General features: G+C 41.9%; 2 protein-coding genes across 2 annotated transcripts in view; one reads left to right on the top strand and one right to left on the bottom strand.

Annotated features, from left to right (window-relative positions):
- The window catches only part of LOC137256236 (integrin alpha-4-like), a 101,322-nt gene that overhangs the window by 74,476 nt on the left and 9,708 nt on the right, over nucleotides 1-17,138 (top strand). The window contains exons 2-11 of the mRNA XM_067793959.1: nucleotides 7,280-7,401; nucleotides 8,288-8,403; nucleotides 10,925-11,131; nucleotides 12,574-12,622; nucleotides 13,166-13,252; nucleotides 13,367-13,449; nucleotides 14,804-14,857; nucleotides 15,058-15,195; nucleotides 16,423-16,528; nucleotides 16,774-16,959. Of these exons, the coding sequence (XP_067650060.1) occupies nucleotides 7,280-7,401; nucleotides 8,288-8,403; nucleotides 10,925-11,131; nucleotides 12,574-12,622; nucleotides 13,166-13,252; nucleotides 13,367-13,449; nucleotides 14,804-14,857; nucleotides 15,058-15,195; nucleotides 16,423-16,528; nucleotides 16,774-16,959 (1,148 nt within the window). The remainder of the gene's footprint in view (nucleotides 1-7,279; nucleotides 7,402-8,287; nucleotides 8,404-10,924; nucleotides 11,132-12,573; nucleotides 12,623-13,165; nucleotides 13,253-13,366; nucleotides 13,450-14,803; nucleotides 14,858-15,057; nucleotides 15,196-16,422; nucleotides 16,529-16,773; nucleotides 16,960-17,138) is intronic.
- LOC137255807 (mitochondrial ribosome-associated GTPase 1-like) lies at nucleotides 5,262-6,345 on the bottom strand. The gene has a single exon (XM_067793348.1). It carries the CDS (start codon nucleotides 6,244-6,246, stop codon nucleotides 5,278-5,280), a length of 969 nt encoding a protein of 322 aa, XP_067649449.1. The 5' UTR covers nucleotides 6,247-6,345; the 3' UTR covers nucleotides 5,262-5,277.

The raw sequence follows: 17,138 nt of genomic DNA on the forward strand, positions 1-17,138 counted from the left end.
CAGCAGTTTGTTAATCGTCAGTGCATGCCATACAAGGCGTGGACTTTCCAGATCAAGGGAATCGACCAAAGTCTCCACAGTGACGAGCTAACACTTTAAACTCAATGCCACTCTGCCAACCATAGTGAGTGAGTTTAGTTTTACGCCGCGTTTAGCAATATTTCAGACATTCTACGACAGGGGACACCAGTAATGGACTTCACATATTTTTCCCATGTGGGGAATCGAACCCGGATCACCTGAAATTGGCTACATGTTTTACTTATGTGGGGAATCGAACCCCGGTCTTCAGCGTGACGAACGACAGTCTTAACCACAAGGTTACCTCATTATCCCCCTGCCGACACTAATTAAGGCAACAATTACGAATCGGATAAGCGGTGGTGGGATAGGCTAGTGGTTAAAACGTTCGTTCGTCACGCCGAAGACACGGGTTTTAATCCACTGTCCCTACATGGCTACAATGTGTTAAGTCGTTCTGGTGTCTCTATCGCTGGAATATTAGTAAAAGCGACGTAAAAGTGAAAAAAAGTGAAACTCCGATACTGGCACTTTAAAACGGGTCTTTTGCTTCCGCTGCAACTGTCAAGGCCTGCGGAGAAATCCTCCCCATGACACTAGTCTATGAAGACTCAACTGTATAGATCAGCCTCGCTGTATAACGCCACATAAAAACAATCTTATTTCAATCCGAGGATGTTATCTCTGACTTCAAGTCCCTTGTGAGCAGAACGTTTAAATTTTAACTGACTTACAAAGAGTATTCCATTATCTCTGTTTGAAGGTGAAAGAAACAAAAAACAACAAATGATAAGAACCTCGATCTCTCGTTCAGTCAGTCGACTGTATGTCTGGAGCGACTGCAGCAAACAAGACGATTCATCACACGGTGTAGTCATCTGCTGTGGAGATGAATGGCGAGATGTTGCTGATGCCGATGGCTACTTCGTTTTACTATTACATCAGTGTTCACACTGTCAATTTACCCTGTTTGTCTTGTCCATCAATGTCTTGTTTTATCCAGATCGTTTAACGCCGTGCTGGGTATTATAACTGTATGTAAAAATATATAACTTAGTCTGGACCAAACAATCCTGTGATTGACATCGTGTGCATCGATCTAGGATTGGATTAAGTGAGTGAGTGAGTGAGTACTGTTTTGTGCCGCCTTTAGCAATGTTCTAGCAATGTCAAGGCCGGGGACATCAGAAATGTGGAATAAGTAACCCGATCCCTTTAGTCGTCTAATTTGTCACGAGAGTTTGTTTTGTTTTAATTTGAGTACATAGGTGCATGAACTAAATTTAAAAATAAATCATTTTAATTACCAAACATATAAACATAAAAACTGCATAACAACGTATCTTGTGCAGTCAATACAACGTATGTTATATTTGGGATTACACTCTCTGGTACAGAATGTATTCTAATATTTAGGGGTTCCATTACCACCGGAATTCGAGTGAGTGAGTGTGTGAGTGTGTGAGTGAGTTGAGGTTTACGCGGTTTTGAACATTATTCCAGCAATATCACGACGGGGGACCCCAGAAATGGGCTGGTATATATTGCCACATATTGCTTTGACCAGTTGATGTATTCTTTTGTACAATGTATAGCCATCTCTCGACAGTATATGCATTGTTCGTGAACAAAGTACTGCAACAAAAGCAATAAAAAAATATGTAAAATGGGCTGGAAGAACTTTATCATATACTTTGCGTAGCCGGCTGTAATTGGGCAGCGTGACCTACAGCTCTATAGGCGCATCACCGAAAGTAGACGTGAATAAAAAATCGTTTCTTAAGCAGTTTTATATATACTGGGCGCGGTGTCGGTTAGTGGATGAATAATGATAAACAATATGTATATCGTAACACCGCATCTATACTTACACGCCATTAGTCTCACTCACAATCTATCGACTATACCCATTATTAATCATGTATGTAAAATGCACTAATATTTTTTCCACTTACTTACGCCTTGCTCCACAGTTTAAATCCTCTGACATTAAAGGCACAGTGTTGCACACTTTCGACAATATATTAGGATATATGCACTCACTTCAGCTTCTTGTTGATGCAATGAAAAACTTATTATCTCTTACCGCTTGCCTAAAATTGATAACTGAAACATATATCGAATGCAAACAATTCCTTCGTACATATACAACTGTCGCACGCAGTGTTGTCGGATTTTTCCGAACTGGTTTCAGTCAAGGGGTTCACTTGAAATAATGTCGTCTGGAAGAGGGCGAGCGAGTCGATCTAATGCAACGTTGCATTAATTCATTGGAACATTCTAATGCAATTTTATAATCTAAATACGTAATTTCCTTTGGAGTAAATTATGTGGCAGTTTCCCCGAGGGTGATAGTTAATATTACTGAGAAAAATGCATTATTTATTTTTTGAGAAGTTTGGTGTGGTATAGTGCCTTTAATGTATGACCTACAAGAAATGGACAGCCTGGTCAGGACCACACTATACATATGTTAGCTATAGAGTCCGTTCCACGTGGAGACTGTTCAATGAACAGCGCACAAAGCCGCTTCACACCCAGTTTGTAAATGCTGTGACCTTTACAAAGGTCAGGAGCGCTATTTATTGCCCATAAGTATTAGTTTGATCTACTCACCGTAACACAGAGCTGGGTATTATCAACGACTTGAGTAATTCATTTCCTACAGGCATATTGTATTAGAAGTGGCCACTCATTCAATGATACTGGGTTAATCAATTCAACGCTTTGGGATAATGTTACCTAAGTAGGGGCGGTGGGTAGTTGTTAAAGCGTTCGCTCGTCACGCAGAAGACCCGGGTTCGAATCAGACCGGGTTCGAATCAGCTCATGAGTACAATGTGTGAAGCCCATTTCTGGTGTCCCCCACCGTGATACTGTCGCTATATTACGATGCAGGTGTGCGATTACACACGGAAACACATTGCGCTTTTTCAGTTAGCTCACCCTCCCAAATTACAACAGGTCCAGTCGATCTCACAGTCCTTGAAGTACATTATTTTCCATTCCACTTCCTCTTTTTGCAATAGTAAAACATAAACAAAGTAAGTCTAGAATCTAATCAGATCAGGTTGGGTGACCAATCTCACTGTGTTCCTTTTCTACACAAATGTAACATTTTATTTATGTCCCACTTAATAATATTCACAGATTAAGCGATAGTCTACTCCTACCCTGACCTGCAGACATACTAGTCTGACGTTCTCAGTCAAACAGAGATACTGACGGTCTCCGTGATGTTGTGGTTAGAGCGTCCACAAACAAATCGGGAGGTCGCGGGTCATAAAATATGTGCTTTCTGGTCCCTTAGCTGGCACTGGGCATTGCTGGGTGAAACAAAGACCGGTGGGCTCGGAGTCAGTATGTGTCTGAGTGGGGTATTCATACTTAACTGCGGCATGGTATCTCAGTGAACAAGCACAACACAAGTGTTTAAAGTCTGCGCAAGTACAAGCAGCAACACACAAGCATGCACTTCGCAATATGACCGAAATATTCTCAAATGCGATGTTAAACCCCATATCACCTCGCCTAACCGAGATACTGGTCTCCTCAGTCTCATTCTTACTAGTTCACATCGTCTGTCTTTCTCTATCCGTCTGGTACCGAAGGCTATATTGTCCATAGGCTAAGTCTACTAATCTCCATGAGGTACGTCTACTGGTCCATCACGTCTACTATCCTCCTGCCCAGGCATGTTAGACACACTCATCCAACTCGATCATGAATCTGAGTGAGATTAGTTTTACGCCGCACCGAGCAATATTCCAGCTGTATGGCGGCGGAGTGTAAATAATCGAGTCTGGACCAGGCAATCCAGTGACCAACAACATGAGCATCGATCTGAGCAATTGGGAACCGATGACATATGTCAACCAAGTCAGCGAGCCTGACCACCCGATCCCGTTAGAGGCCTCTTACGACAAGTACAGTCGCATTTTATAGCAAGCATGGGTTGCTGAAGGCCTATTCTACCCCGGGACCTTCGCGGGTCGATCATGTATCTACTGTCTCCATGTACAAGTCCCAATCTGTCGTGTATTCACCAAGGCCTACCTTTACAAGATCCATTATCTGTCTGTTATCTTCTAGTCTAAATATTCTGGGGTGGCGGGTTAGCCTAGAGGTTAAAGCTTTCTCGCGTCACGTGGACAAGACCCGGGTTCGATTCCCCACATGGATACAATGTGTGAAGGCTATTTCTGGTGTCCGTGATATATCTGGAATAATGATACAAACGGTGTAAAACCATGCTCACTCTTTGACTCTAAACATTCTAATTACAACACTGTCACTGGGGCAGACTGGTGGTTAAAGCATTCGCTCATCACGCTGAAGACAAGGGTTTGATTCCCCACAGGGTTACAACGTGTGAAGCCCATTTCTGGTGTCCTATACTGTGACATTGCTTAGATCGCTTGAACTAAAACTCACCCACTGATACCGATATAGCTGGTGATTACACACGTGGACATAGATGGCTAATCATTTTTTTCAGTTAGATCAGAACCCACAGATCGATTCCCCATAACTCTCTCACTCACTCAAACACTCTAGAGGTCTAATTCTAGAATGTTATACCTAATATTCTCTACAATCTATGTCCAGATATTCCTCACTACCAGTCCACTGCAATCTACATCTCCAAGTCTGTTGCTTTCTGGTGTATTCCGTAGGAATTTGAAAACACTTAGCCCTATGAGGGTTAAAAGCTTTCAGATTCAGCTGGTATGTCAAAGCGTTGTTGTCCTTTCTTTCTGAACAAGCGTGTTCACTGTCAAGGAAAACATAGGCTTCAGCGAAAATCCCTAGCACGAAGTCATGAAAACACGTTTCAGTTATTCTGCCAATGCCTGTAAACAGAAAGAAACAGGCTTTTGCAATGAAAAAGAATGGTTTCCGTAAAACTTCTTCGCACTATGTCACGAAAATTTCTGTCAGTCATTTTTGTTACATAAACTGTTTTTAACATAAGGAAAGACACTTTCTGGAACACACAGTATTAAAACAACCAGATCAGAACAATGTTATGGCGTTACAAATAAAACTGAAGCTGGATATTTGCCGCCTGTGTCAAACAAAATAATAGTAACTGAAGCTTGACATTTGCCATGCTTGTCATTAAAAATACAAAAGAATGTTGGCATTTGCTGTCTCTGACTCAAACTGCCTTTTCTGTCGAAAAGAAATATTGTATGGACAAAAGTAACCTTAAGATGAAGACAAAACCGAAGTAACTATTAGCACTGGGATGCTTTAATTCAATCTATCCTCATCGAGGAATGTTCTGCCGAAGGTTCCGTCTCTGTATGCACGAATCATCAGTTTCCCTGCCTCTTTGAAGTCGGGTCGTAATTTGTAGGAATTATTGGAAAAATCACGAACTTTCAACACTTTCTTATTTTTTATGGCAATGTGAGCCAACACATCTAAGATATTGTCTGTAGCTTTGGGAATCTCGAAAACTTCAGTATATGCGAAATTCCGCATTTTGTTCATTCTGAATAGCAAGTAGTCTGCTATGGTTTCCTCTTCAACTAAACAATCTGGCAGACATGCGCAAAGAGCAAGTCTCATGCCTGTTTCAACATCCGGGATCTGTGGAGTAAATATTCCTGGCGTGTCTATGATGTAGACCGGCGGGGCTGCATTAACTTTGATCTTGGAAGCCACACTTTTGGTAATTCCAGCCTCTGAGCCTACGGCAGCAGCCCGACCCTTTCGTTTTATGTTAGCCCATCGCACAGTGTTTATAAAGGTCGACTTCCCTACATTTGGCACTCCTATCACCATAATATTGTATTCATTCAATCCCTTTCGACTGAATCGGGGTCTGGATTCTGTCAGGTTGATAATAGCGGGAAGGATTTCGCTCTTGAGAAATTTGCTCTGCTGAAACTGGCGGAGATCTGTGAAATAAACACTGTCGATGCCTTCCGAATGCAAACGGGTTTTCACGAGAGATTGACGAGCTGTGTCAAGGTCGGCGAGATCTAGTTTGTTTAGTAAAAGCACGTGTGGTCTGAGTCTTAAAATGTCTCTAAAACGAGGGTTACGGCCTGAGAACGGTATGCGCGAGTCGTGCACCTCGATCACACAGTCTATGTCCTTCAGTGTGGCTTGTATTCTCTCCATGCCTTTGTACATGTGGCCAGGAAACCAGCGCAAAACGTCCTTACTGGGCAACGTGAAGGTTTGGCGGAACATCCCGGAGACTTGAGCCATTTTCTGCCTTCCCTGTCACGTTCAGAATCCGCTGTTTAGTCTGCCTCCACGCAGACGTGGAGAGCACATGTTGTGTTGTTTTCTAAAAGCGGAAGTAGCTTCAAAGGGACCTTACTCTAGCTCGTGCGATAGGGCAACAGGAGTTGCGTACCTTGTATTGAGTTGTGTGAAGCTCTCATAAAATTACTACACCACGTTAGGCGGCACTAACGTGAACAATTTATCGTACTTGTTTAACTGGGTTGGTTTTCAAAAATATTTACAACATAAATGAAAGGGAAATATGCTTTAATTTTCGCCCTCGACGATAAACTCGTGACTGACATTTTTGTGACGCTGTCGAGCTACCCATTCACGAGCACGACTTGTCTATTACCCACTAATAATGCTTCAACTTTACAAGGAGAATGTGAACAATTCTGTACCTATTTTACGTTATATCACTTATTGCGTTTTATTGTATTGTTTTCTTCTATCTTATGTTTTGTCTTGTTTTCATTTTGTTAATAAAATTGTAAATTCTTTGTAATTTTACTCTCTGTTAATTTTACAAAGAAATATGTTCATATACTGAATTAGGATTTGATACCATTTCTTAACGATTCGTTTTCTCAACTGTCAACCATTCACAAATGGTTGAGTGGATGTTGTGAACGCTGGATACGATTATGAGTGAGTGAGTTTAGATTTACGCCGCACTCTGCAATATTCCAGCTATATGGCAGCGGTCTGTAAATAATCGAGTCTGGACCAGGCAATCCAGTGATCGACAACACGAGCATCGATCTGCGCAGTTGGGAACCGATGACATGTGTCAACCAAATCAGCGAGCCTGACCACCCGATCCCGTTAGTCGCCTCTTACGACAAGCTTAGTCGCCTTTTATGGCAAGCATGGGTTGCTGAAGACCTATTCTACCCCGGGATCTTCACGGGTCGATACGATTTTGAAGCTTTGCGGCTCTAACAAACACTATATGGAATGAGCATGATGGAATGTGTGTGTGGTGTTCATTGTAAGGTTTGTGTTACAGGATGTTGATAGGGGCTCCTCTAGCTGACGACGCAGACCTTCCTGAACTGGACCGCCCGGGAGTGCTGTACAAGTGCTCCTGGGCCTACAACTCGTGTGAGAGAGTACCCGTGGATGATTCAGGTGAGAGAGTCAGTGGATAACTCAGGTGAGAGAATTCTGGTGGATGATTCGGGTGAGAGTCAGTGGATGATTCAGGTGAAAGAGAATCACTGATTAAAGTGAGAACGTTCAGGTGAGATAGTCACTTGATGATTCAGCTGAGAGATTCCCTGTTAACTTTTGAGGAGAGGGGGTCAATTTGGATAATTCAGGTGAGAGAGTGTCGGTGAATGGTTCGGGTGAGAGTGAATAGATAAGTCAGGTGAGAGAGTCAATGGGTGAGTCAGGTGAGAGAGTCAATGTGAGAGAGTCAGTGTGAGAAAGGCAGTGGATGATTCAGGTGAGTGGGTCAATGGATGAGTCAAGTGAGAGAGTCAGTGGATGATTCAGGTGAGAGGGTCAATGGATGTCAGGTGAGAGAGTCAGTGGATGATTCATGTGAGAACGTGCCGGTGGATGATTCAGGTGGCAAAGTCACTTGATGATTCAGCTGAGGGATTGCCTGTTAATGGTTGAGGGGAAAATCACTTTGGATGATTCAGGTGTGAGTGTCTCTGCACATGTCTCTATACTACATCGTAGCATTTTATGAATAAAGGAAGTTGAAATGCGTAGATTAATCCTGCTTTAACGCCACATTCAGCAATATTCCAACTGGTGGCGGTCTGTCAATAATTGCCTGCACCAAACAATCCAGTGACCAGCTGCATGAGCATCAGTCAACTCAACTGGGATACGATTAGATGTGTCAGCCAACTCAGCGAGCCTGAAAACCCGATGCCGATAGTTACGTATTACGACAAGCATGGGTTCTTTGACTGGGATCTTCAGGGGTTAGACATAACACCAGCCACAAAAACTGACAATGAAATTGGACTAATGATCTTATCGTTTTTTGTATTTTCAGGAAATATCCGCCAGATGGTGCCTAAGTGGGACAACGTCACTTTGCACCACAGTAAGAATAAACAATGGCTGGGTGCGACGTTAGATATCAATATGGACGGCGACAACCGAGTCGTGGTGAGCTGCTTGTACCGTTCTATAAATCTGTCAACCGCAATCACACATTCATCACACCATGATTATTGACATTCAAAGACACAGAAATTTACTTCGGCTTTAGAAGTTTCTTACTTTCTTTTTATTAAGAGAATGGTAGGTTAGCCCAGTGGTCAAAGCGTTCGCTCATCACGCCGAAGACCCGGGTTCGATTCCCACACGAGTACAATGTGTGAAGCCAATTTCTGGTGCTGGAATATTGCTAAGAGCGACTTGAAACTAAACTCACTCACTCACTCACTTTGGGGTTACACTATGCTGGAGCATCCATTCGCTAGTTGCATTAGTTGGCGTGCCTATTACGATACATAAATCTCATAATCTATATATTTAGTCCGATTTGACGACTCGCGATGTCGTGATGAACAAATTGGCTAATGTATTTTTCAAGTAAACATCAATCGACACATGTATTGTATACACAGTATTCGGGGTGACGGGGTAGGCTAGTGATGAAAGCGTTGGCTCGTCACGCTGCAGACATGGGATCGATTTCCCACGTGGTTACAATGTGTGGAGCCCATTTCTGGTGTCCCCGGCCGTGATATTGCTGGGACAGGGCTAAAAGCGGCGTAAAACCATACTCACTCACTCTCAAACAGTATTCGGTCCGATCACCTGTCTACAGTGAAAATCAATCACTTTTTCACGGGATCTAAATATTGACGTTTAAGGCCTTAGAAATAGGTTTCGGGAGTTGTGGCAATCGACAATTACGCAACTGACATTTGGAACATTGTTTCTTAAGTGGTGGGGCCAGACATTCGCATTTTGATTTTTTTTTTTTTTTTTTTTTTTTTTTGAAAAAGTTTTATTTATTTTCCGACATTGTGAATTTTGAACTTGTTCCGATCTTAACATTGTTACATCTAATAGTCGATGGCGTCAAAGTTTTTTCCATGCATTTAAGCATCCCCACTGAATCTACTTGACTGAATAAGCTGACATCTGAAATGTCCGTTTTTTTCCTTTCGAAGACAGTACGTTTTTTAGCTCACTTTGATATAATTTGTAGTGTTTTAAGAACGTTCAACAAACCTAATTTACAATTTTTATAATTATGTTCTCACGAAACCCCGCGTAGAAAAACTGACATTTTGTTTCAGTTATAATGTCTATGAGAAGCACTTTACTGGAATCAGGAGACAGTCCTTACCATTCCATCGTGACTTGCCGTCAGCTCCGATGTCGAAAACAGTGTTTGATTGGTTTATACATTTTTTTTCTTGAATGGCCAGCTCCAGTGTAATTTAATCAGCTCCGCAATATCCGAGTGAGTTTCAGATGGTGTGACTGTATTTCTTCACTTGATAGTATATCTGAAGTTTTCCGTACATATGGAACCAGCGATTGAAACGTTCCTTCGTCGTGGATGTGTATTTACTTGGTTTCTTTTTATAATTTCCATTTAATCCAGCTGGACTTGGATTCATGGCTGCGATCATTACACGACCGGAACTGAAAAGCTTGTTATTGTTTAGGATTTCTTGCTGGCTTTATTGCACTCAGCAATATCTCAGCAATATCTCAGCAATATCTCAGCAATATGGCAGCGGTATGTGCAGGATTATGCAAAATGTATTCGGACGCTTGACCTATTTTCCAAAGACTTACATGTTAATTTAATCTCGCATAAATGAATTCAATTTTCGTAAGATATCAGTCAAATTTTGGACAATTGTGGGAATCATCTTATCTACAATCACATAGTTTCTGTTTATTTTTCCGTGGCTTCTTTATCGAGTGGCGACAATTTAATCAACATATGTACTGTGCCGTAAACTCAATTAACATGGCGACCTATGGGATTGTGCATTGTGGAGCCACATGTAGGGTGATAAATGTCATGCCATTAGTTATTTACTGAAATTATGTGCGCAGAACAGAGATGATTTTAAACGCCCCAAATTTGAAAAAGATCCTTCCTAAACTCACTTCATGAAAATTATCCCTGAAATAACATGTTAGTCTATGGAAATGGCGTTAAGTGTCCGAATACTTTTTGCACGACTCTGCACATTATTGTGCCTAGATCAGATAATTTAGCATGAGCATCCATCAAGACAACTGCGATCCGATGACATGTGTCAACGGGTCAGCGAGCCTGACCAACTGACCACGTTAGTCGTCCCTTACGACAAACGTTTGTTGGTGAAGAGCAATGCTACGACAAACGTTTGTTGGTGAAGATCCGATCTTCACGGGTATATTTTTTCAGAAAGAGGTTTCTGTAGCTTTTACCTTCTTAGTCCTATGAGAGTCTGGAGAAGACGTGCGTTAGTCGACTATAAACATTCACAAACGTGTCAAAGGCTGAGATTAAGTGTTTGCTCATAAGATTTTAGATTGTCTTGTTCATCGCAATGAGAATTGTAACTAATCATTTGGAATCCATTCTTGGAGCCTCACGTATTGTCTTGAGTTTGCTACAACATTTTTAGATGAAATGCTGTTTCCTGATTGTTATGCTTAATTTTTCCAGGTTTGTGCACCGAGGTGGAGGGACAGGGAGTTTTTTGTTCAAGGTCATGAGTTTATGAACGGACTATGTTACGAAGGCAATAGTCAGCTTGTGTTCAACGAAAGTAGTTCTTGGCCTGTGCTGGAGTCATTCAGGAAGCAGATTCATCCGCATGGACATTACATGTACGGCATGGGGGCTATGGGATTTTCTGCGGAGTATTCCAAGGTACGAACAGTTTGAACATACAATATGGTTACAACTTACATAGTCAAGAAATCGAATGAACAGAAGTGCGTGCGTGCGTGCGTGCGTTCCTGCGTGCGTGTGTGTTCCTTGTGTGTGACTCCGGGGACTCTCGGCTGTGTGCTATGTTTTGTGAAGACTGAGGAGTTCTGTACCTGTCACTATGTCATGGAGTGTTTTCCGTACTGCCGCAGTTTTTACTACTCTGTTGTTGTTAAAAGTACTGTAGAACCTTTCTTTTCACAACACATTTTTCCATGTGCAACATCACTGTGAAAACACTTATTTTGGAAGAAGATCCTGGTGACAAATTATGTTTTTGTACTCTATTTCATCGCGAACATTTTTTCTTCTGAAAAAAAGAGAGAAAAAACAGGACAGCACAATCGGACTTTTACTCCTGGGATGTATTACAAATATTCCGATTTGTTTTTGTCTCTGTGCTTTGTTTCTCTCTTGTCTGTTGGTTTCGTTTGTATAATATGCTGAGTGAGTAAAGAAAGTATAAACCTGTTATTTTTCCCCAGAAGCAATGTGCGTCAAAACAAACCTCTTCTTGATATATTTACAGTGTTTTTGTAAAATTGGTCCGAAAACACATTGGGCGGTAGGGTAACCTAGTGGTCAAAGCGTTCACTCGTCACGCCGAAGACCCGAGTTCGATTCCCTACATGAGTACAATTTGTTAGGCCCATTTCTGTTGTCCACTGCCATGCTATTGCTGGAATATTGCCAAAACCGACGTAAAACCAACTGCAGTTGTAATTATTTAGTCTCCGATAGCAACAAATCGACGGTAGAAACGAAAACTGCCGATAATTGACTTCCGTTGATAAATGCGCAGGGAAATGCAGGAAGTAGTAGATTCGTTCACTTTGATTTAGAGTTATCTGCCCCTGTTACCTATTACGCAAACATGACTGTTTACTAGATTTGTGTAACATGTTTCTTGTCGGTTATTAAAAGAGAGTGAAACTACTTCGACTTATTTCATATAAACTATACATCTATTTGGGAAATGACTTCACATCAGACAATTCCAGGAGACAAAAATTATTGCAATAGCCTCAATAGTCACCCCTACTGATTACAGATAAGGACTCGGTGAGATTCAAAATCCTCTCGTCCACAATAATCTAACTGGTATCATCCCTCACATAAAGTAACCCCACCCCACCCCACACCCCCAATCGCCCGCTAACCTGGATCCCGTTACACCGGAAGCGCTGTTTTCAGGGAGATCACTCTCAAAACGTGTACTATTACACTAATTACATAAATCAAGATTGGTTCTTGCGGAAACCTAGATCGGTATCACGCTGATTGACAAGGCCTTACTATATCATATCGATGTCATTTTAATCATTCTCAATTATGTCCTTGATAATAATTAATTATGCACATACATTATTACGATGTTTCAGGACGGAGAGTTTCTAGTAATGGGATCTCCCGGGTTGAACGACTGGACAGGTATCAACCATCTTGAACATTCCGTACAATTCGAATCATTACGTTTTCAAACGTACCCTTTGGCTAGGATATTTCTTCCATAATGCAAAGGGATCCGTTTGTCCGGACATGCATGATGAAAGCTGAAACTGTGCAGATTAGCAAGGTTCCATTCTAGAATAAACTTTGAGTTATGGGTATTTATTTGCGTTTGGATGCTTAGAAACGACGCGTGAAGATCCCAGTTAGAATCGGTCTTCAGCAACCGATGCTTGTTGTAACAGGCGACTGATGAAACGGATGGTCAGACTCGCTGACTTGGTTGATATATGTCATCGTACGCCAATTACGTATGTGCCGCCTATGGATGCTCGTGCTGTTGATCACCGGTTTGTCTGGTTCGTTTATTTACAGACAGCCGCCATATAGCTGAAATAATGTTGAGTGCCGCCATTATTAACAAGCAAAACCTATTGGCCAAAGTTTTAGTCCAATGAATACTCTTTTTTGCACGGAGGTTTACTAGCCTTATATTAACTCATGTTAGCAATTTTGTTAATTTAGGTGGAGTTATTCGTGTGAGCGGTGGTCATCAGTCCAGACCGAAAATATTCGAACCGTCTCGAAGGATATTTAATAATTCTTACATCGGTAAGTATTTAATTTACAATGATGCCATTTAGCTGGAACATTTCTGAGTGGGGCGTAAAACAACAAAAAAGGAAATCAAAAGTGGAATAATCAGGTTTGAACTTGCATTTTCAGGTTACGCGATAACGACGGCCCACCTTTCCTCTGACGCAGTTTTTATCATCGCAGGGGGTCCACGTGCAGAGAACAAAGGCAAGGTTAGGTGTGTTATATTACGCTACTATGTACAGTAAAACGGCTTATGACGAAAACACAGGTAGGAAAATAAATTAATACAGCTGACCAATACGTTGACCCTTGTGAATAAGTTGAACACTTATTTGAATTCCCGATGTGATGACCGTGAAAGTGGCTTAAAAACTGCAGCACATTTGGACCACGCCCACTATGGGACTACCTTTTGTGATTGGCTGAGACTGAAATGAGCGGAGCGTGTGTTGCACTTCAAGGCAAAACGATTTCACTGATACTTATGTCTCTGAAGTTTGCTTTTGTGATAACTATTGTGGATGAATGTATTTAGTCATCAACAGACCACATATTGTATTTTGCACTGATAGAATCATTCCGTTACATTTTCCATACTGTGTAATTCAGAGTAGAGCATTTGGATTATATTTCGAAGTATATCTCAATAAACACAAAAGATATAATGTTAGTTCTTAAAGGCACAATGTTTTTTATTGCATCAGTGAGGGCATATGCCCAATATATAAGATATAGACCAAAATGTCGTCGATAAAGCCATTGTGCATTTAAGTATACTCTAAGTCTGACATGATATATAAGAACCCGTACAAGCTTGCATTCTATCTATACCCAAGGAATTGTTAATTTTGTACTCTTTAATTACTTCAACTCCCCTTAACCGTCAGTACCGTGGGTTCGAATCCAGGTTCCCAGTGTATGTTCCACGGCTGGTCTGCTTCAAACCTTTGCCCGTGGATTTCACCAAAGTGGAGGCTGTTGGGGTAGCCTTGTGGTTAAAGGGTTCGCTCGTCACGCCGAAAACCCGGGTTCGATTCCCCCCATGGTTACAGTGTGTGAAGCCAATTTCAGGTGTCCCCCGCCATGATATTACTGGATTATTGCTAAAGGTGGCTTAAACTCAACTCACTAACCCACCACAGTGGTAAAAGTGTGACATGCACCACTTTCGGCTTTCCGTCCACATCAGACTGACGCACCGTTATATAACCGGAATATTGTGTAACGCACCGTTATATAACCGGAATATTGTGTAACGCACCGTTATATAACCGGAATATTGTTTAACGCAGCGTTATATAACCGGAATATTGTTTAACGCACCGTTAAGGCAGTGGGATAGCCTAGTGGTTGAAGTTTCGCTCATAACGCAGAAGTCCGGGGTTCGATTCTCCACATGGATACCAGTATGAAGCCCATGTCTAGTGTATCCCGCGTTTTATTGCCGGAATATTGCTAATAGCAGCGTAAAACTAAATACACTCATCAACGCAGCGTCCAGGCAAGTCCACTCACTCACCCACTCACTCACCCACTCACTCACTAAATCTCACTGCGTTGCAGGTGTTTATATACGACTACAACTTCGACGTGATGTTGGTGCTGGAGGGTGATCAGGTAGGTGGCGCTGTCAAAGAGCTTCTTCAACGTTCTTTTAACTCCCATTCTGTCACGCATCGTCAAGATGACGAAGACATTTTGACCTTACATACGTTGGTCACCTCGTGTCGCTGAGAGCCCCTAACATGTTACTTGTAAATGCCAATATAACCTTTCACTCTGTTTCACGACGAAAATGCGACTATATTCTATTTCAGTTCGGCAGTTACTTTGGCGCATCTTTATGCGCAGCGGATTTAAATGGCGATGGACTTGATGACCTTATCGTTGGCGCACCTTTATTCTCGGAGGTCACGGACGAAGGTCAAGTTTACGTCTACATCAACAGGGAGTTTGTAAGTGTTCTTATCACAAAAAATGTAACATTTTCTGAAACCAGTAGTCCGATGATGTGGATAGTGTATTTCTATCCAGAAAGAAACTCCTCTTGAGGCGCACCTACAGGGGGCTCGAATCTCTGTTTGAACAATAATTTGAAAAAAATATACTGTAAAATACCCCTGTGAGCGCGACTACCCAACGCACTGGGTGTTATGGTGTGGCCTGTATCACAGCCCGTAAAGCCTTTTACCAGTTGCCCCTAGTCCTTCCTATAACGTAAAATCCCTTTGTGAGGAAAGTCACTAGTATTCACCACAGGTTCAGATTCTGAATCCCACTTGGGCTCCTGTCCAGGTAGACAAACACTTAGTCTCAGAATATATCATTTTGATGGAAACAGACAATTTCTGCTAGCCCCAGTGAGTCGGAGTAAATCTAGACTTGCTTCATTCAGAGCTTGAACATTGCGGAAAGGGCTAGTGGAAGGGAAAGTAATGATGTTCAGGACCTGTGAACGCGCGAGTTCCGGAATTATCATTTGTGTTTATATCAAAATCACAATGTTGGAAAGACTAAACCTCAATGTTATGATGTGTACAATAAAATATTTGTAGAAATGTATTATGTCTTCGAGTTTATGGTTTCTGGTATTTACACTTAATTGCTGAATCCCCCAAATGGGAAGTCCATTTCCGTGATACTGCTGGAATACTGCTAAAACCGGTGTAAAAGCATTCAGTCACTCACTGAACCGTTCTGATTATAATCCTTGGTCTCTGAGCACTGTGTCTTGGGAGTTTTTATCAGCAATTTGAGTGTTATTCCAATGCTGGGGCATTCTGACATTAGTGGAAGATGCGGATCATTTCTTTTTAAATGTTCAAAGTATGCAAGCTGCCGGTTTCATTGGATACAAGGCTTTAAAATCCTAAAAGTTATTTTAGATACTAAACCCATTGTGTCTGCCACCTGCTATAAATGAAAACAGTTTCAGTCACGCCAATAAATTCATTATACCTAGTAAGCGTTTCAGAAAGCGTGTATTATGTCTTGCCTCTGTTCCTTGTCCATCATGTGCATGTAACTGTCGGGAGAGGACTTTGATAAGTTGAATAACTTGTGCCCAATACCTTTCAGTACTGAATAGAATATGTTCAAACAAGTATTCTGATTCAACTGAAATCTTGTTCATGGCGACGTGTTATCCTTTCATTCATATCAGTCTTATTGCTGGTTTTCAGTTCAACTTGGAACTGGAGGCCGAGCTGTCTGGATCGAACACCCCCGCCGCTCGGTTTGGGACCACTGTGGGCAACATCGGTGACGTCAACAGAGACGGGTACCAGGGTGAGACAAACAGCTCTGGCCTGATTAAAATGTTCAGTGTATCAGCAACTCAATGATGAAACCCGTGTCTACATTCAAAGTTCGAACTAGTGAAGTAATTTATAGGCCGGGTGTATTGCATTCACTCCGGGTGTATTACATCCATTCTGGATTTATTACATTCATTCCAGGTGTATTACATTCATTCCGGGGGTAATACATTCATTGCTTGCGTATTACAGTAGACTTACTATTGTTTGTGCCAGACATTGCCGTGGGAGCTCCGTTCGAGGACGACGGCAGAGGCGTGGTGTACATCTACAACGGAGCAAAGAGTGGACTACACAAGAAATTCTCCCAACGTGTCGCCGCCAGGGACCTCTCGTCACGTCTGTACAGCTTCGGTTGGAGCATCTCCCGACCCGTCGACGTCGACAAGAACCAATATGTCGGTCAGTGTCCGTCACTATCTGACCAATAACCTCTTATTTACTCCCATCCATTCAATCACTCCCTTTATAGCGCTATACTGACGGACAAAAGAAAGTAAGCACTCGATGCTTTGGGGATAAGTATGGTTTTACCACGCTTTTAGCAATATTCCATCAATACTACGGCGTGGAACACCAGA

Source organism: Haliotis asinina, chromosome 11 (assembly GCF_037392515.1).
Source record: "Haliotis asinina isolate JCU_RB_2024 chromosome 11, JCU_Hal_asi_v2, whole genome shotgun sequence".
Taxonomy (NCBI): domain Eukaryota; kingdom Metazoa; phylum Mollusca; class Gastropoda; order Lepetellida; family Haliotidae; genus Haliotis; species Haliotis asinina.

Excerpts from the sequence above, each read along its gene's own strand:
- LOC137255807 (XM_067793348.1), bottom strand. The coding sequence starts at position 6,246 with ATGGCTCAAGTCTCCGGGATGTTCCGCCAAACCTTCACGTTGCCCAGT.